Raw genomic sequence first — 16,287 nt, 5'->3', positions numbered from 1 at the left:
AAAATCATTTTATTTTTATTTATTTAACAGGCAGAGGGACAGAAAGAGATACAAAGACAGGTCTTCTATCTGTTGATTCACTCCCCCAAATACTTAAAGCAGTTGGAACTGGACCAGGGTGAAGCCAGCACCAAGTAAAAATCCAGGTTTCCCTACGTGAATCTCAGGGACCAGCGACTTAAACAATCGCCTGCTGCCTCCTATGGTGCACGTTAGTGGGAAGCTGGAATTGGAAGCAGAGTCAGGACTGAGACTCAGGCACTCCGATATGTACTGCATCCATCCCAAGCTACATCTTAACTGCTTCATCAGATACTTCCCCTGGTGTTGTGTTTCTGAAGCTCAAATGTAACCGAGTGTTCAAGTTTCATCTGGCAACTTTACCTTGGTACAGTGTGGGAGGGGACCACACAAGGGTGTGAAAACCCAAAGGCAGAGATCTTTAGGGACCTTCTTAGAACCTGGCTACCACAGTCAAGTCTTCTCTTAAAACTTACCTACATTTTGCTGGCCAGTGGCACATAATTACACTTCCAATCTGACTAAAGTTAGGTCAGATTACAAAATAAAATAATCTAGCTATGGCTTTGTTGGTATTCCATGGAGCCCATAGATTAATGTAGGAAAAATTGATAGAGAATGTAACTTTGGGATGATGGCATTTTCACCCTTTCCAGTTTCATATCCTTATTTATCTAGATCCTGAATACTTCCTGTGAGGGTTTGCTATTACTGTTTTGATTTGTCTTTATACCTATGATGCTTGTCAGCTGGTTTGGGCTGCAACCTCAAACTACACATGATTTTTATGTGTCCATTTGTAATGTCTGCCTGAATGAATGCTCCTTTTTTTTTTTTTCAAGTAAATTTTAGGTTGATTCTTTTAGCTTTCCCAGGCATAAGATAACACCAAGTGCAAATAATGACAGTTTTGCTTTAACCCTTTTGTTTTATTCTTTTGATTGATTGCATAATTGAGCGGTTACTATTGTGAGAAAATTCTAGCAGTAGTGTAACATTTCACACATCAAAGAAAGTAATGCACAGGGAGTGATTTTACACATTTTACTGTCTAGATTGTAGTATTTTTTCGGTGTAAATACAGTGTGATGTTTCCAAACTACCTTTCCACAGATCTCCAAAAAGAAACCGTTGACTTGGCCAGATTCCCAGAACCGCAGTTTGCTGAAAATCCCCACCACTGCAGTTCTTTGAAAGGGTTTATGACAGAGTCCAGATTCCAGGCCCAGCCTTCACTTTCTTTCTCAGCATTTCTCAGCCAAAAGTTCAAGAGGCCCTTTCACGGGACTTTGGACATCTTTTCCTTAAAGAGTTTATTAAACAATATTCCACAGATCAGGAAAACAAGACCCACATGTGTCAAGATAATAAGTACAGAGACCTCTACAGATCCAAGAGAGAGACCACCCCCACCAAAACAGCATGACCCACAGGAGGCCAGGGCACAACAAGAAGGTAGACAGATATCAGAGGCAGACTGCAACCACTGCCAGCCGTTGGCTCTGCTCCCAGCCTGTGCAGGTCTCTCCTGCAATAAGGGGCTCAGCTTTTGCATGAGAGAATCTCTTAGGGGAGACGTCTGGAGGGAAGGGGAAGTACAGGCCCTGTCCTGAGGCTACCTCTGCATGGTGAGCCACTGGTTTTACTTACATTGCAAGTTTCACAACAGTAGCAGGGCATGTGGTTTCCAAGTCTGCTTGTATGCATTACTTCCGAGCCACTTTCCTTTTTAAACAACTCAGTCATGTGCGTATATCCTTCTGTGTGTATTTGAAATGCAGAGAATGGGGGAGGAAAGACACACAGACTATGTAATGATGTGGGGACAGATTCCAGGCCCAGCCTTCACTTTCTTTCTCAGCATTTCTCAGCCAAAAGTTCAAGAGGCCCTTTCACAGGACTTTGGACATCATTTCCTTAAAGAGTTTATTAAACAATATTCCACACATCAGGAAAACAAGACCCACATCCTGTTGCCTGCTTACCTCCATGACATCCCTCAGGGAGTCTCGGGGGTCTTTTCCTGGTAGGACCTACCTCTCCCCTTCATGCCCTTTGTCATAATTGATTTTTATATAGTTATACAGCACATTTGTTCATTGGGAAACTGTCTCCTTGTAATTCAAACTCTAGCAAGGCGAGGACCCAATGAGGCTCTTTCTGGTGCTTCCCATATTAGGTGGCATATCATAGACATTGATAAAACTTGATCGAACAAATGAATGCATGCTTTGCAGAATCTTTGCATGACCCACCCACCCATCCACCACAGCCAGCTTCCCTCAGAACACAGGAGTGGATTCCTCCCAGAAAATGTGTGATTTCATGGTGACCTTTTAGTGGAGTCAGAGCCTGGGCAGAACCTGCGTACGCTCTTGCTATTGCTTTGGAAAGCAGGAGAAACAAAACCCCGGTCTGGGCGCCCTTGAGGCACGCCTGCCATCTAGCGGCGGTAATCTTAGTCTACAGGACGCCCAGCCTCTCTACCTCTGTCTCAATTTTTTCAAAACTTCACCACGATTTTACCTTGATGGGCGTCTGCTTTGGCCCACCACGCCCTCTCGACTGGAAGTCTGTGTCCTTCAGTCCTGAGAGATGGCCTTCAATTATTTCTTTGCTATTTCTCTCCCCATCATTTTCCATGTCTTCTATTGTTGGTTTTCCTACAGCAAGCAAGCTAGATCTCCTGATCTACATTTTTATCTTTGTTCCTCTCGTTTACCCCTCTTGAGTAACACTCTCCAAAAAGAGCCGATTTTGGCTTTCCAAAAAACATCTCCAAAAACAACCCATGGGTGACCAAGTTGATTCTTCCTGAGATAAGGAAAGGCACAAAGGTAAGTGAAGCATGGTAGTCTCTCAGAGCAGGGAAGGGGCCCAGCACAGTGACCTAGTGGTTTAAGTCCTCACCTTTCATGCACTGGGAATCCCATATGGGCACCGGTTGTAATCCCGGCAGCTCCACTTCCCATCCAGCTCCCTGCTTGTGACCTGGGAAAGCAGTCAAGGACGGCCCAAAGCCTTGGGATCCTGCACCCACGTGGGAAACCTGGAGGAAGTTCCTAGTTCCCGGCTTTAGATTGGCTTAGCACCGGCTGTTGCGGTCACTTGGGGAGTGAATCATCGAATGGAAGATCTTCCTCTGTATATCTGACTTTGTAGTAAAATAAGTAAATCTTAAAAAAAAATCCCCGAGAGCAAAAATAGAAAAAAATGTAATCAAATAAATAAAGCAAAAAACAAAGCAAGGAGGAACAGAACAAAGCAGTAATGTTCAATGTATGGCACAGCCACACAGTAAAGTAATATGATAAGAGTGAGGTAGATTCTTTCATGTATTGTCTTAGGTTTAAGACATAACCACCTAAGAAAACTGTGTGCTCTGGAATGATATATTTAGAAAGGTTTGCATTTTGGTAAAACAAAAACAAAAGGTTCTAAGACACGGTATCCTTCAAATGTACATGTGTTTGCTAGTGAAAAAAGAAAAGGAGGACCACACACTTAACTATTAATGGTAGTTACTGGAAACGGTGATGTTTGAGTGTGCTTAAGTTAACATAAACCACCTTCAAAATAGTGCCTGGCCCAGTCAATGCTTGAGACATGATCATTTTGGTTTACACACTTGAACAATAAATTATTACAAAATCCACTTTTTAGCAAAGAATTATTCACTGAATTATTTGAAGGTCAGGAAAAGAGGGAGGGAGAAGGTGAGAGAGAGATCAATCTTTCACTGTTGGCCCACTACCCAGATGGCCTCAACAGCTGGTTGGGACCGGGCTGAAGCCAGCAACCAGGAGCTTAGCCAGGCCTCCCATGGGCAGCGGGCCCCAAGCCGTGGGCCTTCCCCTGCCGTCCTCGGTGCATTAGCAGGAGGATGAATGGAAAACAGAGCAACCAAAACTCAAACCACCACTCTGACATGGGAATCCAGCACTGCAGGCAACAGGTTTAACCTCCTGCACTGCAATGCTGGCCCCCGGAATTGCCAAATAAAATAAAAACATTGTTTACAGAATGAGAAAAATGCACACAAACATAGGAAAAATACAAATCAAACAAAAGTACTATTTTCACCCATCAAATCGTCAAAAAAGAGGGATTATAATGCTCATTTTTGTGAAATTTGACAAAACTAACATACAACAGGTGGAAAAATCAATTTGCGTTTTAAGTTGTAAAGTGTATTTTTAAAAATCTGGCTTAAAACATGCATTTTTAAAATCCAATAATTCCATTTCAGAAATTAATCTCTCTCTCTTTTTTTTATGTTTGATGTTGTTTACATGGTTGACAAGAATGCAGGTCCATGAGGACCACTGAGTGGGTGGGGAGGGTGTAGGTATGTGGGAAGTTGGGTGGAACTAGAAATTAGTTTTAAGGGAATAGCTGAGGGGGGCCTTGTGTAGCAGTGAATAAGCCACAGCCCGTGATACCAGAATCCGGTAAGAGTCCAGTTCCAACGGCTTCTATTCTGATTCAATCCCCTGTCAACACAGCTGAGAAAGTAGCAGAAAAGGAGACTTCTTCCGTCCCCTGGGTCGTTCCCCAAAAGTCCACAACAGCTGGAGCTCGGTGAGTCTGGAGCCAGGAGCATTTTCTGGGTCTCACACGCAGGTGCAGGGGCCCAAGGACTTGAATCACCCTGTGCTGCTTTCCCAGGCTATAAGCAGGAAGCAGGATTAGAAATGGAGGAGGCGGGACACTAAGCAGGGCCCTGAGGTTGGGGCTTAGTGGGCTATGCCAAGGCGCCGGCTCTAACAATTCTTTTGTTTGTTGTTTACATGAAGTAATATTATTAAGATGCTCGCTTTAGCAGTAACAAATTGAGAAAGGTCCAAATGTTGGTAGGACTCACGAAATATCATACACTTATTATCGATTTTATCAACCTGGAGAATTCTCTAAGATACTGAGCTTGTGCCCGTCCGCCAGCACCCTGCACGTCCCTGCGGACGCTGGGACGACGCGAACACGTCCAGCAGATGGCGCCGCCGGGCCGCCGGGGAGGAAGCGGTCCCTGCTGGTTCCGGCGCGGCCTTCTGTGGGTTGAGGGGTGCCGGGGTGCTCGCCTGCGCTCCAGTGGCCACGGCCTCTCGCGGGGCGTCTTCCCAGTGAGTATCCCCGGCGGCCCGAGGGCGCTCCCACAGCCCGGCTGAGCCCGGTCCCAGGTTCTGTGGTGTCTTCACACGCCGCCAGCCCCAGTGCCAGGGACCCCCCGCGCGTGTGTTCCTCAGCCCTCTGCCGGCCTGGAACCCCGTGAACCCCACGGTAACCCGCTACCGGTCGTGGCTAACTGTGGTCGGCCTCGGAGATCATGTACGGCCTCTGTCTCCCGGCCAGCACCGTGGCTGATGAAATCTCACTGTTTCCACAGACTTGCGGTGTGGAGGCGCACAGGCCCGAGTTGGGGCGCAGCGGGTTAGGCCCACCGCGGGGATGCAGGCTTCCCGCGTGGACCCCGAGTCCAGGCTGCTCCTCTTCCCAGCCGGCTTCCTGTGGAAGGGGCTGGAAGGCCGCCGAGTGCGTGGACCGTGTGCCCACGCGGGAGACCCGCGTCCAGTTCGTGTCCTCTGGCTTGGGCCTGACCCAGCCCTGGCTGGTGTGACCATTTGGGAAGTGAACGAGCAGATGGAATACTTTCCTCTCTCTCTCTCTCTCTCTCTCTCTCTCTCTCCAGAACGCTTGCTTGTTCTTTCTTTTTTTCTTGTCAAAGATTTATTTATTCATTATTGGAAAGGCAGATGTACAGAGAGAAGGAGAGGCAGAAAGATCTCTGCCTTTCAAATAAACAAATGAATCTTGGGAAGAGGAGTACACAGGTAAGAGGGTACCACCGGAAGCCTGAAAACGAAAAGAGAAGCTTATTTTGGTGGATTTTTGGAATCCTCCCATGGGAAGAGCATACTAACTTTAGAAATTACATGAATTTCAAAAATATACCAAAAGGAACTTCTCTTTTAATACAAATCAACACAAATTTTTTGAAGGGCCCTCATGTATACATAGGTACTGATGCTTGCAGACACCTGCGTACAGGTCTGCATGATTGGAACATACCAAATATTAACGGCAGTTATTTCAGGAAAGGAGTGGGATTCAGGAGAACAGATAAAAGGATATCATCATTTAATCATGTATATTCTCTTGTTATTTTTACAATAGACATTAATTTGTGGATTATATAAATGGAGACATGGATGATATATTTAAGAATATATTTTGGGGAAAAAACTAAAAACAACATGGACCAATATTGCCACCTATGCAGATTTTTAAAATTGCACTCTAAGAGTTAAGCTGTTCAAAGTCTATTTTGTGATTGAGGATTACTCCCAGAAAGGTAACAATATAATTACAAGTAGAAAAAAAAAGTATGTTAGGGGCATATAGTAGGCTAAGTGGCGTGCTAGGCTGAGCTTCTGCCTTTGGCACCAGCATTCTATATAGGCAATTTGGGAGTCAGCTGCTCCACTTCCGATTCAGCTCCCTGCTGAAAGCGTGGGGGAGCAGAGGAGCATTACTCAAGTGTTGGGCCCGTTTACTCACGTGGGATACCCAGAGGAAGCTCTTGACTCCTGGCTTCGGGTTGGCTCAGCTCCGGCCATTGTGGCCATTTGGAGAGGGAAGCAACGGATGCAAGATATCTCTCTTCTCTCTGTCCTTCTCTGTGTGACTCAACAATCAAGTAAAAATAAAATAAATCCTTTTTTTAAACAAATAGTTACAAAAAGATGATATACAGTATAAAAAATATGAACTTTATGTAACAGGAATTTGACAAAAAATATTACACTGTTCACTGTGCAAAACTAAGCACATAGGAAGATGGACAACTCTGAATTTACAATAATCTCTTTTGAAGTTAGTACCTACATTATAAACCATTATTCAAAACTGTAAATGTTACCACGTTACACCCAAACGTGGGAGCTTTCAGGAAAAGAGAATACAGTAGATTAAAACAGGAATGCAGTAGCTATCGCAGTCCTCTCCAGCATTTTGTCCAGGTTTCTCTGCTCCTAATTGTCTATCCCACACCCCAGTGCTGCAGTCAGAGCAGTGAAGTCAGCATTTCATAACTCCTAATTATGCAGGAAAGTTCAAGTATAAATTTCCTTGAAACTAAAGTGCTCTGTAGGATCAAACAAAAGTAATAAATTTAAAGTAGCTTTTTATGTGCTGTTCATACATATTATAGATCATTGAATTGTGGAAAAGGTGAGGCTGCTTAAGCTGAAGAAATGGGAACGGTGGTGAGCTTAAAAAGGAGAAGGCAGTATTGAGAGAAGAGAACAGGTATGGTCTCTATCCTTCTGACATATTCTTTTCAAAAATATTTGCTTGTTTGAAAGGTAGAGTTAAAGAGAGCAGTCGGTGTAAATGGAGGTAGCCACTGAGTTAACCGGTAGTTGTCAAGGTTAAGGATCTGTGCCCCTACAGTGCCTGGGGAATCAAGTCTTCTCCTTGATGATTCTGTTTCAAAGCCAGGACCCTGAGGTCTTGGGTGAGATGCTTCTGGGATGTAAGAGACCCTTATCCACATGCGTAAGCTCCTTGAAGGGAAGGCAGGTACCTGCTGTCAAGTGTTGGCTAGAATAGGTGGCTTCAGCCAACCCAAGAATCTAGCTCGACTGTCATGACTCCAGGCAGGACAACTGAGCGTGTGCACACGTCAGAGCATTGACCTTTCCCTGATTTTAATGCCATTTTCTCTGTCCCAGGAGGAGGGTTACCTTACTGCCATAACATGTAGTCCCCAAGTTAGCATATTTCTATATCCATTGAATATTCATTTAATTCACTTGCCTTTGCTCAGGGAACCACTACTGTGGAAAAGGTCCCCTCTACTCTCCTAGCTGCAAAAAACAAACAAACAAACAACAAAAAACCTTATGACAATGACCTCTGCTCAGTCAAGAAGCAGTCCCACAACTTGAGTGGGTTACATGCATAGTGAGTTTTCCTGGAAATACTGAGCTTCTGAGGTAGGCATTTTAGCAAGGGTTGCAGTCATCTTAGGGCCACAGCTTTATGCTGCTGGCATTGGTGCCTGAATTTGGTCGTTTTGCAATCCAGGCCTTTGGAGTTCAATAGTTTTCAGTAAACATATCCATCATTTTTTTTGCTAATATTTCTAATTCCCTCCCAGCATTACTGAGCTCTGTTAGCTGTTGCCACTTTCCATGTTTCATGTTTCCTGCTGGTGAGAACTCTGGCTGTCTTAGCAGAACTATATTTAACTATTATTTGTTAGATTGCATTTCTCATGTGCTCAATATAAACAGTCTCCGGTTGGTTGTTCCTCAATCCTGCACCTGTATGTGCCATGTCTTTGTTCTCAGGTGCCATGCACACAGTGCCTTCCTCTTCATTTTAGTTCTCTGTGTCCTTGGTGAAAGTGGGCATGCTGCCAAGTCTTCTGCATGTAGAAGCCTCTGTGCCAGGGAGGGAGGAAGATGGGGGAGCATTGGAATAGAGTCACAGACTTTTCTCTCATTTCTAGAAATATCTGTCCATACAACTCATTTGTCTTTCTGTTTGTCCTGAGCTGGGACAGAAAACAGATAGCTTCCCAAGAAAGGATACAGGGACTAAAACCAGCCCAAAGGGCCGTATCTGCAGATATCGTTTTTAGAGTATATATTTGGGCTGAATGACATCCCTGGCAGGACTTGGTTGGTCAAAGGCCAAATGGGAGTTGGAAAGGCCAGGATGTCAGGAGAGGAGGAATGGGTGGGTGTGGGCAAGCAGCAGATGGTGTGGGCTAAAGCTGGCATGGCCACGAGGCAGGGTGCAGCTGGAGGTGATGAGTGAGCCCACAGGCTGGGCTGTGATTGCACTGGAAGGAAGCAGAAGCCGCAGTTGGGAGCTTTGTGCACTGCTCCTAGGACACACACAGCAATCTCCTCTGCAAGTGTTCATGTCAGACTGTAGCAACCCTCAGTCATTGAGGCTAGCAGCAGAGCCAGTATCAGGAAAGAAGGACCAAAAGCTACTTCTGGTTGTTTCAGAATGTGTAGGACCCACCTCACCCTCTTGACCAGAGCAGCACTGCCTTGCTCTCTGTGGTACAAAGAAGTTGTGGAGGTGGCCAAGGAGGTTCCTTGTAGATAAGCTGCCTTCTGAGAATACTACTCTTTTCTTTAAAAAAAAAATAACATTAAATAATTTAACATTTATTTATTTGTATTAGAAAGCCAGATTCCCAAAAGGAGAGACAAAGATCCACCATCCTCTGTTTCACTACCCATGTGACCGCAGTGGCTGGAGCTGAGCTGATCCAAAGACAGGAAGATCTTCTGTTCTGCCACGTGGGTGCAGAGTTTGAAGGCTTGGGACAATCTTCCACTACTTTCCCAGACCATAATCAAGGAATTGAATGAAAAACTGAGCCTTCTATCTGATGATGCTACTCTTTTCAATCTAATCACATTTTAATTGCTAGCTGAAATTGTGTGGGTTTCAACTTTCTAGCTACTGCTAACCATGAATTTCATTAGAAATAAATTGTTTTCCACTATAGACTCTATTGAATATATCAGTGGGCTATTAGAAGGGAGATGCTAGCCTTCCAAACTCAAGACATCCTACTCAGAACAGAAATTAGACAGTGAGAAGGCAGTCAGGGAAGCAGCAGGAGAAGCAGAAGGCAGGTTGTCATGGAGACATATATGAACCATCACAACAAACTAATTAAATTTGCCTAAAGTATGCATGTCAGAAAATTGAATAAAAATTCATGACTATATACTATCACCTCAAGGAATTCATTCTTAAGAAGGCTAACTCACACACTGTCCTGCTCCAGTGTTACACCTTATAGATCTTTTCTCTGCTGTTATATCCCGATCCTCTCATATTTTCCAGGTCCTGCAAGGTCTTCCATGGTAAGAACAGTAATTTCCTGCTCAGGCTTCACCAAGCAGTAATGCAGGTTCTTGGATGGAGAAAAACAAAGGGCAGTGGAGGCTTATCCTGAGGAGAAGTGGACTCTTCTGCAACTCTGCCCTGGGTGAGTTCATCTGTGGTCTCCTGGCAAGGGGGCTTGCTGTTTTCCTCCATGCAGAGAAAACGAACCACTTGTGGTGACCAGGAAGATTTAGGGATGATCAGAAACTCAGAATTCTGAGACTCATGCCCACAGATATTTCTTGTTGTAACGTATCCTGGTTTTCCTGTCTTGAGCATTAGTCTAGGAGACCTGCTGAAGCAGTGTGTTCAGTTTTGCACATCTGCCGCACTGGATCCTGAAGTGATCTCCAACAGTGTCTTCTAGCCTGCTGCTGCAAGAGATTAGAGTTTCATTCATGACCATCCTGGGAGTCCTTGGATTTTCACAAGATTTCTAAATGTTCAATTGGTTGCTTTGAATTATCATTTTCTTCTTTGCAAGATTTCTGATGCTCCCAAAGCAGCCTGTCTGTTTTATAATGTGAATCACTGTCACCACTTCTGTATCAATTAAATGCGACAATTACTTGTACCCTGATGCCTAGTCTACCACCTGCACCTCAGAGCTATTAACTGTATGTGAAAGCTGGAATAATTCTGATACATGCCACTGCATGTTTAGGATTTTTACTACCCAATTTACACTGCCAGGAAAACTGTTCCTATTACCTTTTGACACGTGGGTTCTTAAACTGCAAGATCCAATTTTCCAAGGTCTAGTCTAAAAACCACTCGTGGTACCAATCTTTTTAGTTTGACTCCTGAGAAAGTTTGAGGTAAATAAAAAGTATTTACTTATTTTATTTAATTTTTTATTTGCAATGAATGCTTTATAGACCTGTGAGACTGAGATGAGAACATGCAAGAGGGAAATGAAAGTGAAGTAGGAAAGAAGTGGAAACAGACAGGTAGGAATGTGCTATGCAGTGGTCGTCGTTTTCTCAGCAAAGAGCTGTTTTGCTTGATGTCCAGGGAATCTCCAGAGTGCACTTGAAGCTACTGCCTCTGGGACCTGTCCATCACAAGTGAGGCAGAGTGTGCAAAGCTGGTTTCTATCTCCTGTCTCTAGTTGACCCCTCCCTAAACATGAAATCCCTCTCCCTCCTGTGTGTGTAGTCCCACAGGTAGCTTTGCAAGGAGGGTCATTCCTCAGTCTTTCCTTCTACTCCATGCTGCACATGGAGGTTCCTTGGCTTGTGGGCACAAGCTGGAGGAGGGGCTGTAAGGTACATCATCGGGTTTGTGAGGATTTGATCATGTCGTATGTGGTGTGTGGCATTCATTAAGCACAGTCAGTGTCTGTTACTGTGAGTAGAGATGAAGTAAACTTTTGGTGAGTGACACATGATTGGTACAAGCATGTCCATGCTATCTTTACCTTTGTTAAGCACCACCGTACACAGTCAGCACTCTGATACACAGCCAGACAATCTGAGTGGTCTGACAATGCCAAGGGCTGTGCTCCACCACAGCATGGGGCAGCCAGGCAGCCAAAGGGCATCACAGTGAATCCACAATAGTGGCAACAGCGTCTCAGCAGCATATGGTGATACAATGGAGGAGAGTTTGTTTATGCTTCTTAGAAAAATATGATGAGTGACAATGTCTCCTGTCTTCTAGCCAGCTTAAAATGCTCTTTTAAATATTTAACCTGTGTCTAGGATCCCTAAGGGAATAGATTGATACTGGTTTCTTGTTCTATAAGTTACAGTCATGTAGCTGAAGGACAGTTTGCACATTCAGTTGTAGAGTTGCTTACCAGAGCCCTCAGATATCAAATATCTCAACAACAGTAGTCATTGGGAAATGTGCTATATCATCCTCTGAGTTTGATTAACTAAGAAAATATCCTTCACTTGATGAATATTTCAAATCTGAGTCTTGTCACCATGGAAGAGAGGGCTGTCTCCTGCGATCTCTCTTTATGAAGCATTCAGTGACACAGACATAATGTTTACTTGCCTCAAGGGGACAGCAGCTCTTGGCATGTGAAATACATTTTCAGCAGAAAACTTGCTGTTCTGTATTTGTTTAAACAACTTCAAAATTGTGTTAGGCTTTCTGCTTCAAATACATGAAAAGGATTTTTATAGTCAAGGGGGATCTGCTGATGAATATGACAGACATGAACCTTGTGACAGTCATAAAGTGAATTTTAGGCTTTCAAAAAATAATATATTTTTGCTTTACTGGAAACAAGAGTTGAGCTTTTAAAAGTAGAAATTGGGCTGGGCGCGGTGGCCTAGAGGCTAAAGTCCTTGCCTTGAACATGCCAGAATCCCATATGGGTGCCAGTTCTAATCCCAGCAGCTCCACTTCCCATCCAACTCCCTGCCTGTGGCCTGGGAAAGCAGTCAAGGATGGCCCAAGTTTTGGGACCCTGCACCCTTGTGGGAGACCTGGAGGAGGTTCCTGGCTCCTGGTTTTGGATTAGTGCAGCAATGGCCGTTTGCGCTCACTTGGGGAGTGAATCATTGGCTGGAAGATTTTCCTCTCTCTCTCCTCCTCTCTGTATATCTGACTTTGCAATAAAACAAATAAATCTTTTTTCAAAAACAGTAGAAATTGTTCAGGGTTATTTGTCTAATGAAAAATATAAACTATAACAAGGGTGGTTTCTCCTATTGATAACAAATGTTTCCCATGTCTGCTTTTATGTTGAAACTACTGTATGACTAGTTTCCCTTTTCTGAATGGGCATTACTGTCCTTGGCTGAGAACAGATTTGCCTGCATCAGATCTGTTCTTTGACCTTGTAGCGTGAAGCCATCCTGTCTAACCCCCTAGGCCTGCCTCAGCAACTACGAGTCAGACCTACCCAGACCCTAACCCCACCCTGCCAAACCCACCTCTGGTCCTCAGGAGAGGAGCTGGAGGTGCTAAGGGATGGACCTGGTGCTGCTGAAGAGAAATGTGAAAAATGTATGGTAGAGTGCTGCAGGAAGGTTCTGTCTTAAGTCGGTTTGGACTAATGTAATGGACTCCTTACTCTGAGAGACTAAACATTTCTCTAACCTAGCTATACCTCTTACCTGTAGAAAAAGTAATTGTATTTGTTGATAGTATAGTCAGGCCAAACTTTTGTGTGGTACAATTTCTGATATTGTTCTACAAGCCATAATAAGATTGTTATGCTTCCCAAATTTATAGTTAAGCACTCTAAAGGCAAAGGTTTTGACTAGATTGGCTCTAAATAAGAAACAGAATTAGAAACTGAATCAGAAAGATATCCCTAATCAATAAGAGGAGATACAAAGGTCCCTCCTTCCCACATGCTTCCATATGTGAATTTAATTTCACACACAGCTCAACAAATTGGTATCTGTGCACTCAGCTCCTTCTTAACACTAGCTAACTTTACACTGGGTTCAGGTCCATAGTGACCTTGTCCCCTCACAGTCTACAAGGTCTCAGAGCCCTGTTTTACACAGGAGGATGCCAAGGCACAGAAAGGGTAAGGAGCTGGCCCATGATCAGCCTCTGTAAGCAGCAGAGCCAGAATCAGACTCAGGCCTGCCTAGTGCCCAACACCACCAACATCATGTTGTGCTGTCTCTCAGAGAGGAGGGAGTGTGTTCCAGTTGGTCTGCAACTGAGGAGGAAATTCATTGAGACATCCTTTTCTTTTTAGTATCAAGTTTGGAACATGCAGGACATGGATAGGAATAGAAGCTGATCAAAGATCAAAAGATTCTGAGCTCAGAAAATTGGGAGGAAGGAGGAGACAGAGTAGCTATGTTAGATGAGCTACAAGTACCTCCATCTTTTAAAACATTTTCTATTAAATGGAAGTTGCAGTAACTGAAAAATAACTATTTTCAAATGATCAGTTCAGTCACATTTAGTACATTCACTGTGCTGCACAGCAACACATTTATGTAGTTCCAGCACCCCAAAGTAAAGCCCCATTACTCACTAAGGAATCACTCTAAGCGTTCCTCTCCCTATTCCCTAGCAACCAGCAATCTGTGTTGTGTTGCTATGGACTTATCTATGCTGGATGTTTTCTATAATTGGGATCATATAATAATAAGCCTTTTGTCTCTTCTTTCACTTCACATAATGTTTTTGAGGTGCTTCATCACCTTTGTGGCTGAAGAACATCCTCCTGCGTGTACATCCTCTGATCTGCATGTCCATTTATGTCTTGATGGACATGTGCACTATTTCTGCTTTGTGACTCCATTGAATGGTGCTGCTGTGAACATGCAGGCATGTGTATTTGAGTGCCTGTTTTCAATTCTTCTGCTTAAGTGTGGATTGTGAGAACACAAGATAATTCCATGTTTAGTTTTTTGCAGGAACTCTTGTGTCCTTTTGAAACACCTGCCTAAAGGAAATATTATTGACAAGTTAAATATTTTGATGAATTTCTCAGCCTCCTGCACAGATGGCGTTGGAGGACCACACAGTTTGTTGTGAGGCTCTGAAACTTGAGCAGCAAGCATGACCTCCACCCAGTAGGTGTCAGTAGAATCCTCTGAGGTTCCAAAGCTATTCATGTCTGGAGAAATCGCCAGATGTGCCCTGGGAATCAGAAGTGCCCTCCAATTCTTTCCCGATACCACTGTTTGAATGGATTCCTATAAATTTGTAACAAATAAGATTGATACTATAGCAAAACCAAGTCATTAAGAAGTGAACATTTCTTAGACGTCTGTATACAAGAAATAATGTTTTATTTTACTATATGTGATGTTAAGGAGTTTACAAATGTGTTACAATCAGATCACTGAATATTCATGTACCTTTTAAAAGTAGCTTTATTATTATGTATATAGCTCATCCTCGTAATTCCAAGAAATGTAGCCATTTGCCAGATATATACCATGGAGTTGCATTTATACTATACTGCATCTTACAATTTTTAAGAAGGCATTTAGGAGCAAGATTTACCTTGTATTAAATATTTATTTTTATAAAGTAAATACTTAAGTAATGCCCATGAAGAATATGAATTAATGAAAGATGAATTCTGATATCCATTAATGGAATATAGTGAACCAAACAACTCCTTTACCTTTAGTTTTTTTTTTTTTTTGCCTTAACTCACTTTTATTGATTTTTATTTTTATTGTATTGGAAAGGCAGACTTACACAAAGAAGGAAAGAGGGGAAGCTCTTCCATCCATTGGTCCACCCCCTAAATGGCTGCAAGAGCAGGACCTCAGCCAGTCTGAAGCCAGGAGCTTCTCTGGGTCTCCCATCATAGCCCAAGCGTTTGAGTTATCATCTGCTGATTTCCCAACCCACAAGCAGGGAGCTGGGTGGCAAGTGGAGCAGCCTGGATAAGAACTGGAGCTCATATGGGATCCTGTCGTTTACATTTAGTAGTAGAAATCTTGGAGAGTTGATTGTAGGATTGGACTCCTGAGTAAATTAGCACCTTCACATCAAAAAGTTATTGAGATTAAAGCTGCTGTATAAATGGATCAACCAACTTTAGACACAAACAGCATTGGTGTATAGTCCACAGCAGTTGGCAAGCGCCATGGCACTGAATGTCTTGTCTTCCCAGGAACCAGAAAAAGAAGGTGGATTGGTTCCATTCAGATAAGTACTGAAACGAGAGATACATAGTAGGGCAGATGAAAACAACACAACAAAACATGTCAATAAATTGTATCCAGCAGCAGAAACAAAACCAAGAATGTATAAATAGATCCATGAGTCATGATCAAATAAATTAGACCCAATTAGATTCATTTTCTCTTTCATACCCAGGTTAATACTAGGAAGAAACCCTATGTGATGTGTCTGCGCCTATGCCCAATTCCTAACTGTCGCCCACTTGGAAATTTTCTTTACAGAAATCTCTGAGGCAAAATGTATCTCCTGTATTGATTTAATATTCATTATATTCTAAAATGTAGGGTTATATCCCAAGACTACTTTTATCTTGAGGAAGAAAAACATTTCAGACTTAAATTAGTATAAATTAACTGGACAAAATCATTTTTTCCTATTGAAATGATCTATCCAACATCCATTATTTCTTTCAGATTGATTAAGTTCAATGATCTATCCAGCATATAATTCATCTTCAATAGTCAACAATAGGATTGTTTTCTTGGAGGAGTTGGTTGCCTTTATGATAACCTACAAACACAGGGAGAGTAACATTCATTTACTTGGACTAGTAACCTGTTAAGCAGTTAACACGTGACCCTGAACCTATGTACTGAATAGATCATTTACCTAACGATAACTTCCAAAGCTTTTTGCATCTCGGATTGCTCTCCTGAACCCCAAGCCCCATTTGGCTTATGAGTAGCTTCACGTGGTAATATCAGATTTCTCCAAATT

The 16,287-nt window shown here is 43.1% G+C and overlaps 1 protein-coding gene across 1 annotated transcript in view; it reads right to left on the bottom strand.

The window, feature by feature from the left end:
• Positions 1–15,423: 15,423 nt before the first annotated feature.
• Positions 15,424–16,287, bottom strand: part of SLC28A2 (solute carrier family 28 member 2) — a 35,129-nt gene continuing 34,265 nt past the window's right edge. The window contains exon 17 of the mRNA XM_040968447.1: positions 15,424–15,541. Within this exon, the coding sequence (XP_040824381.1) occupies positions 15,424–15,541 (118 nt within the window). The remainder of the gene's footprint in view (positions 15,542–16,287) is intronic.

Source organism: Ochotona curzoniae, unplaced genomic scaffold (assembly GCF_017591425.1).
Source record: "Ochotona curzoniae isolate NIBS_2020 unplaced genomic scaffold, NIBS_Ocur_1.0 scaffold_4701, whole genome shotgun sequence".
NCBI lineage: Eukaryota > Metazoa > Chordata > Mammalia > Lagomorpha > Ochotonidae > Ochotona > Ochotona curzoniae.
This window is presented reverse-complemented; position numbering and strand designations above follow the sequence as displayed.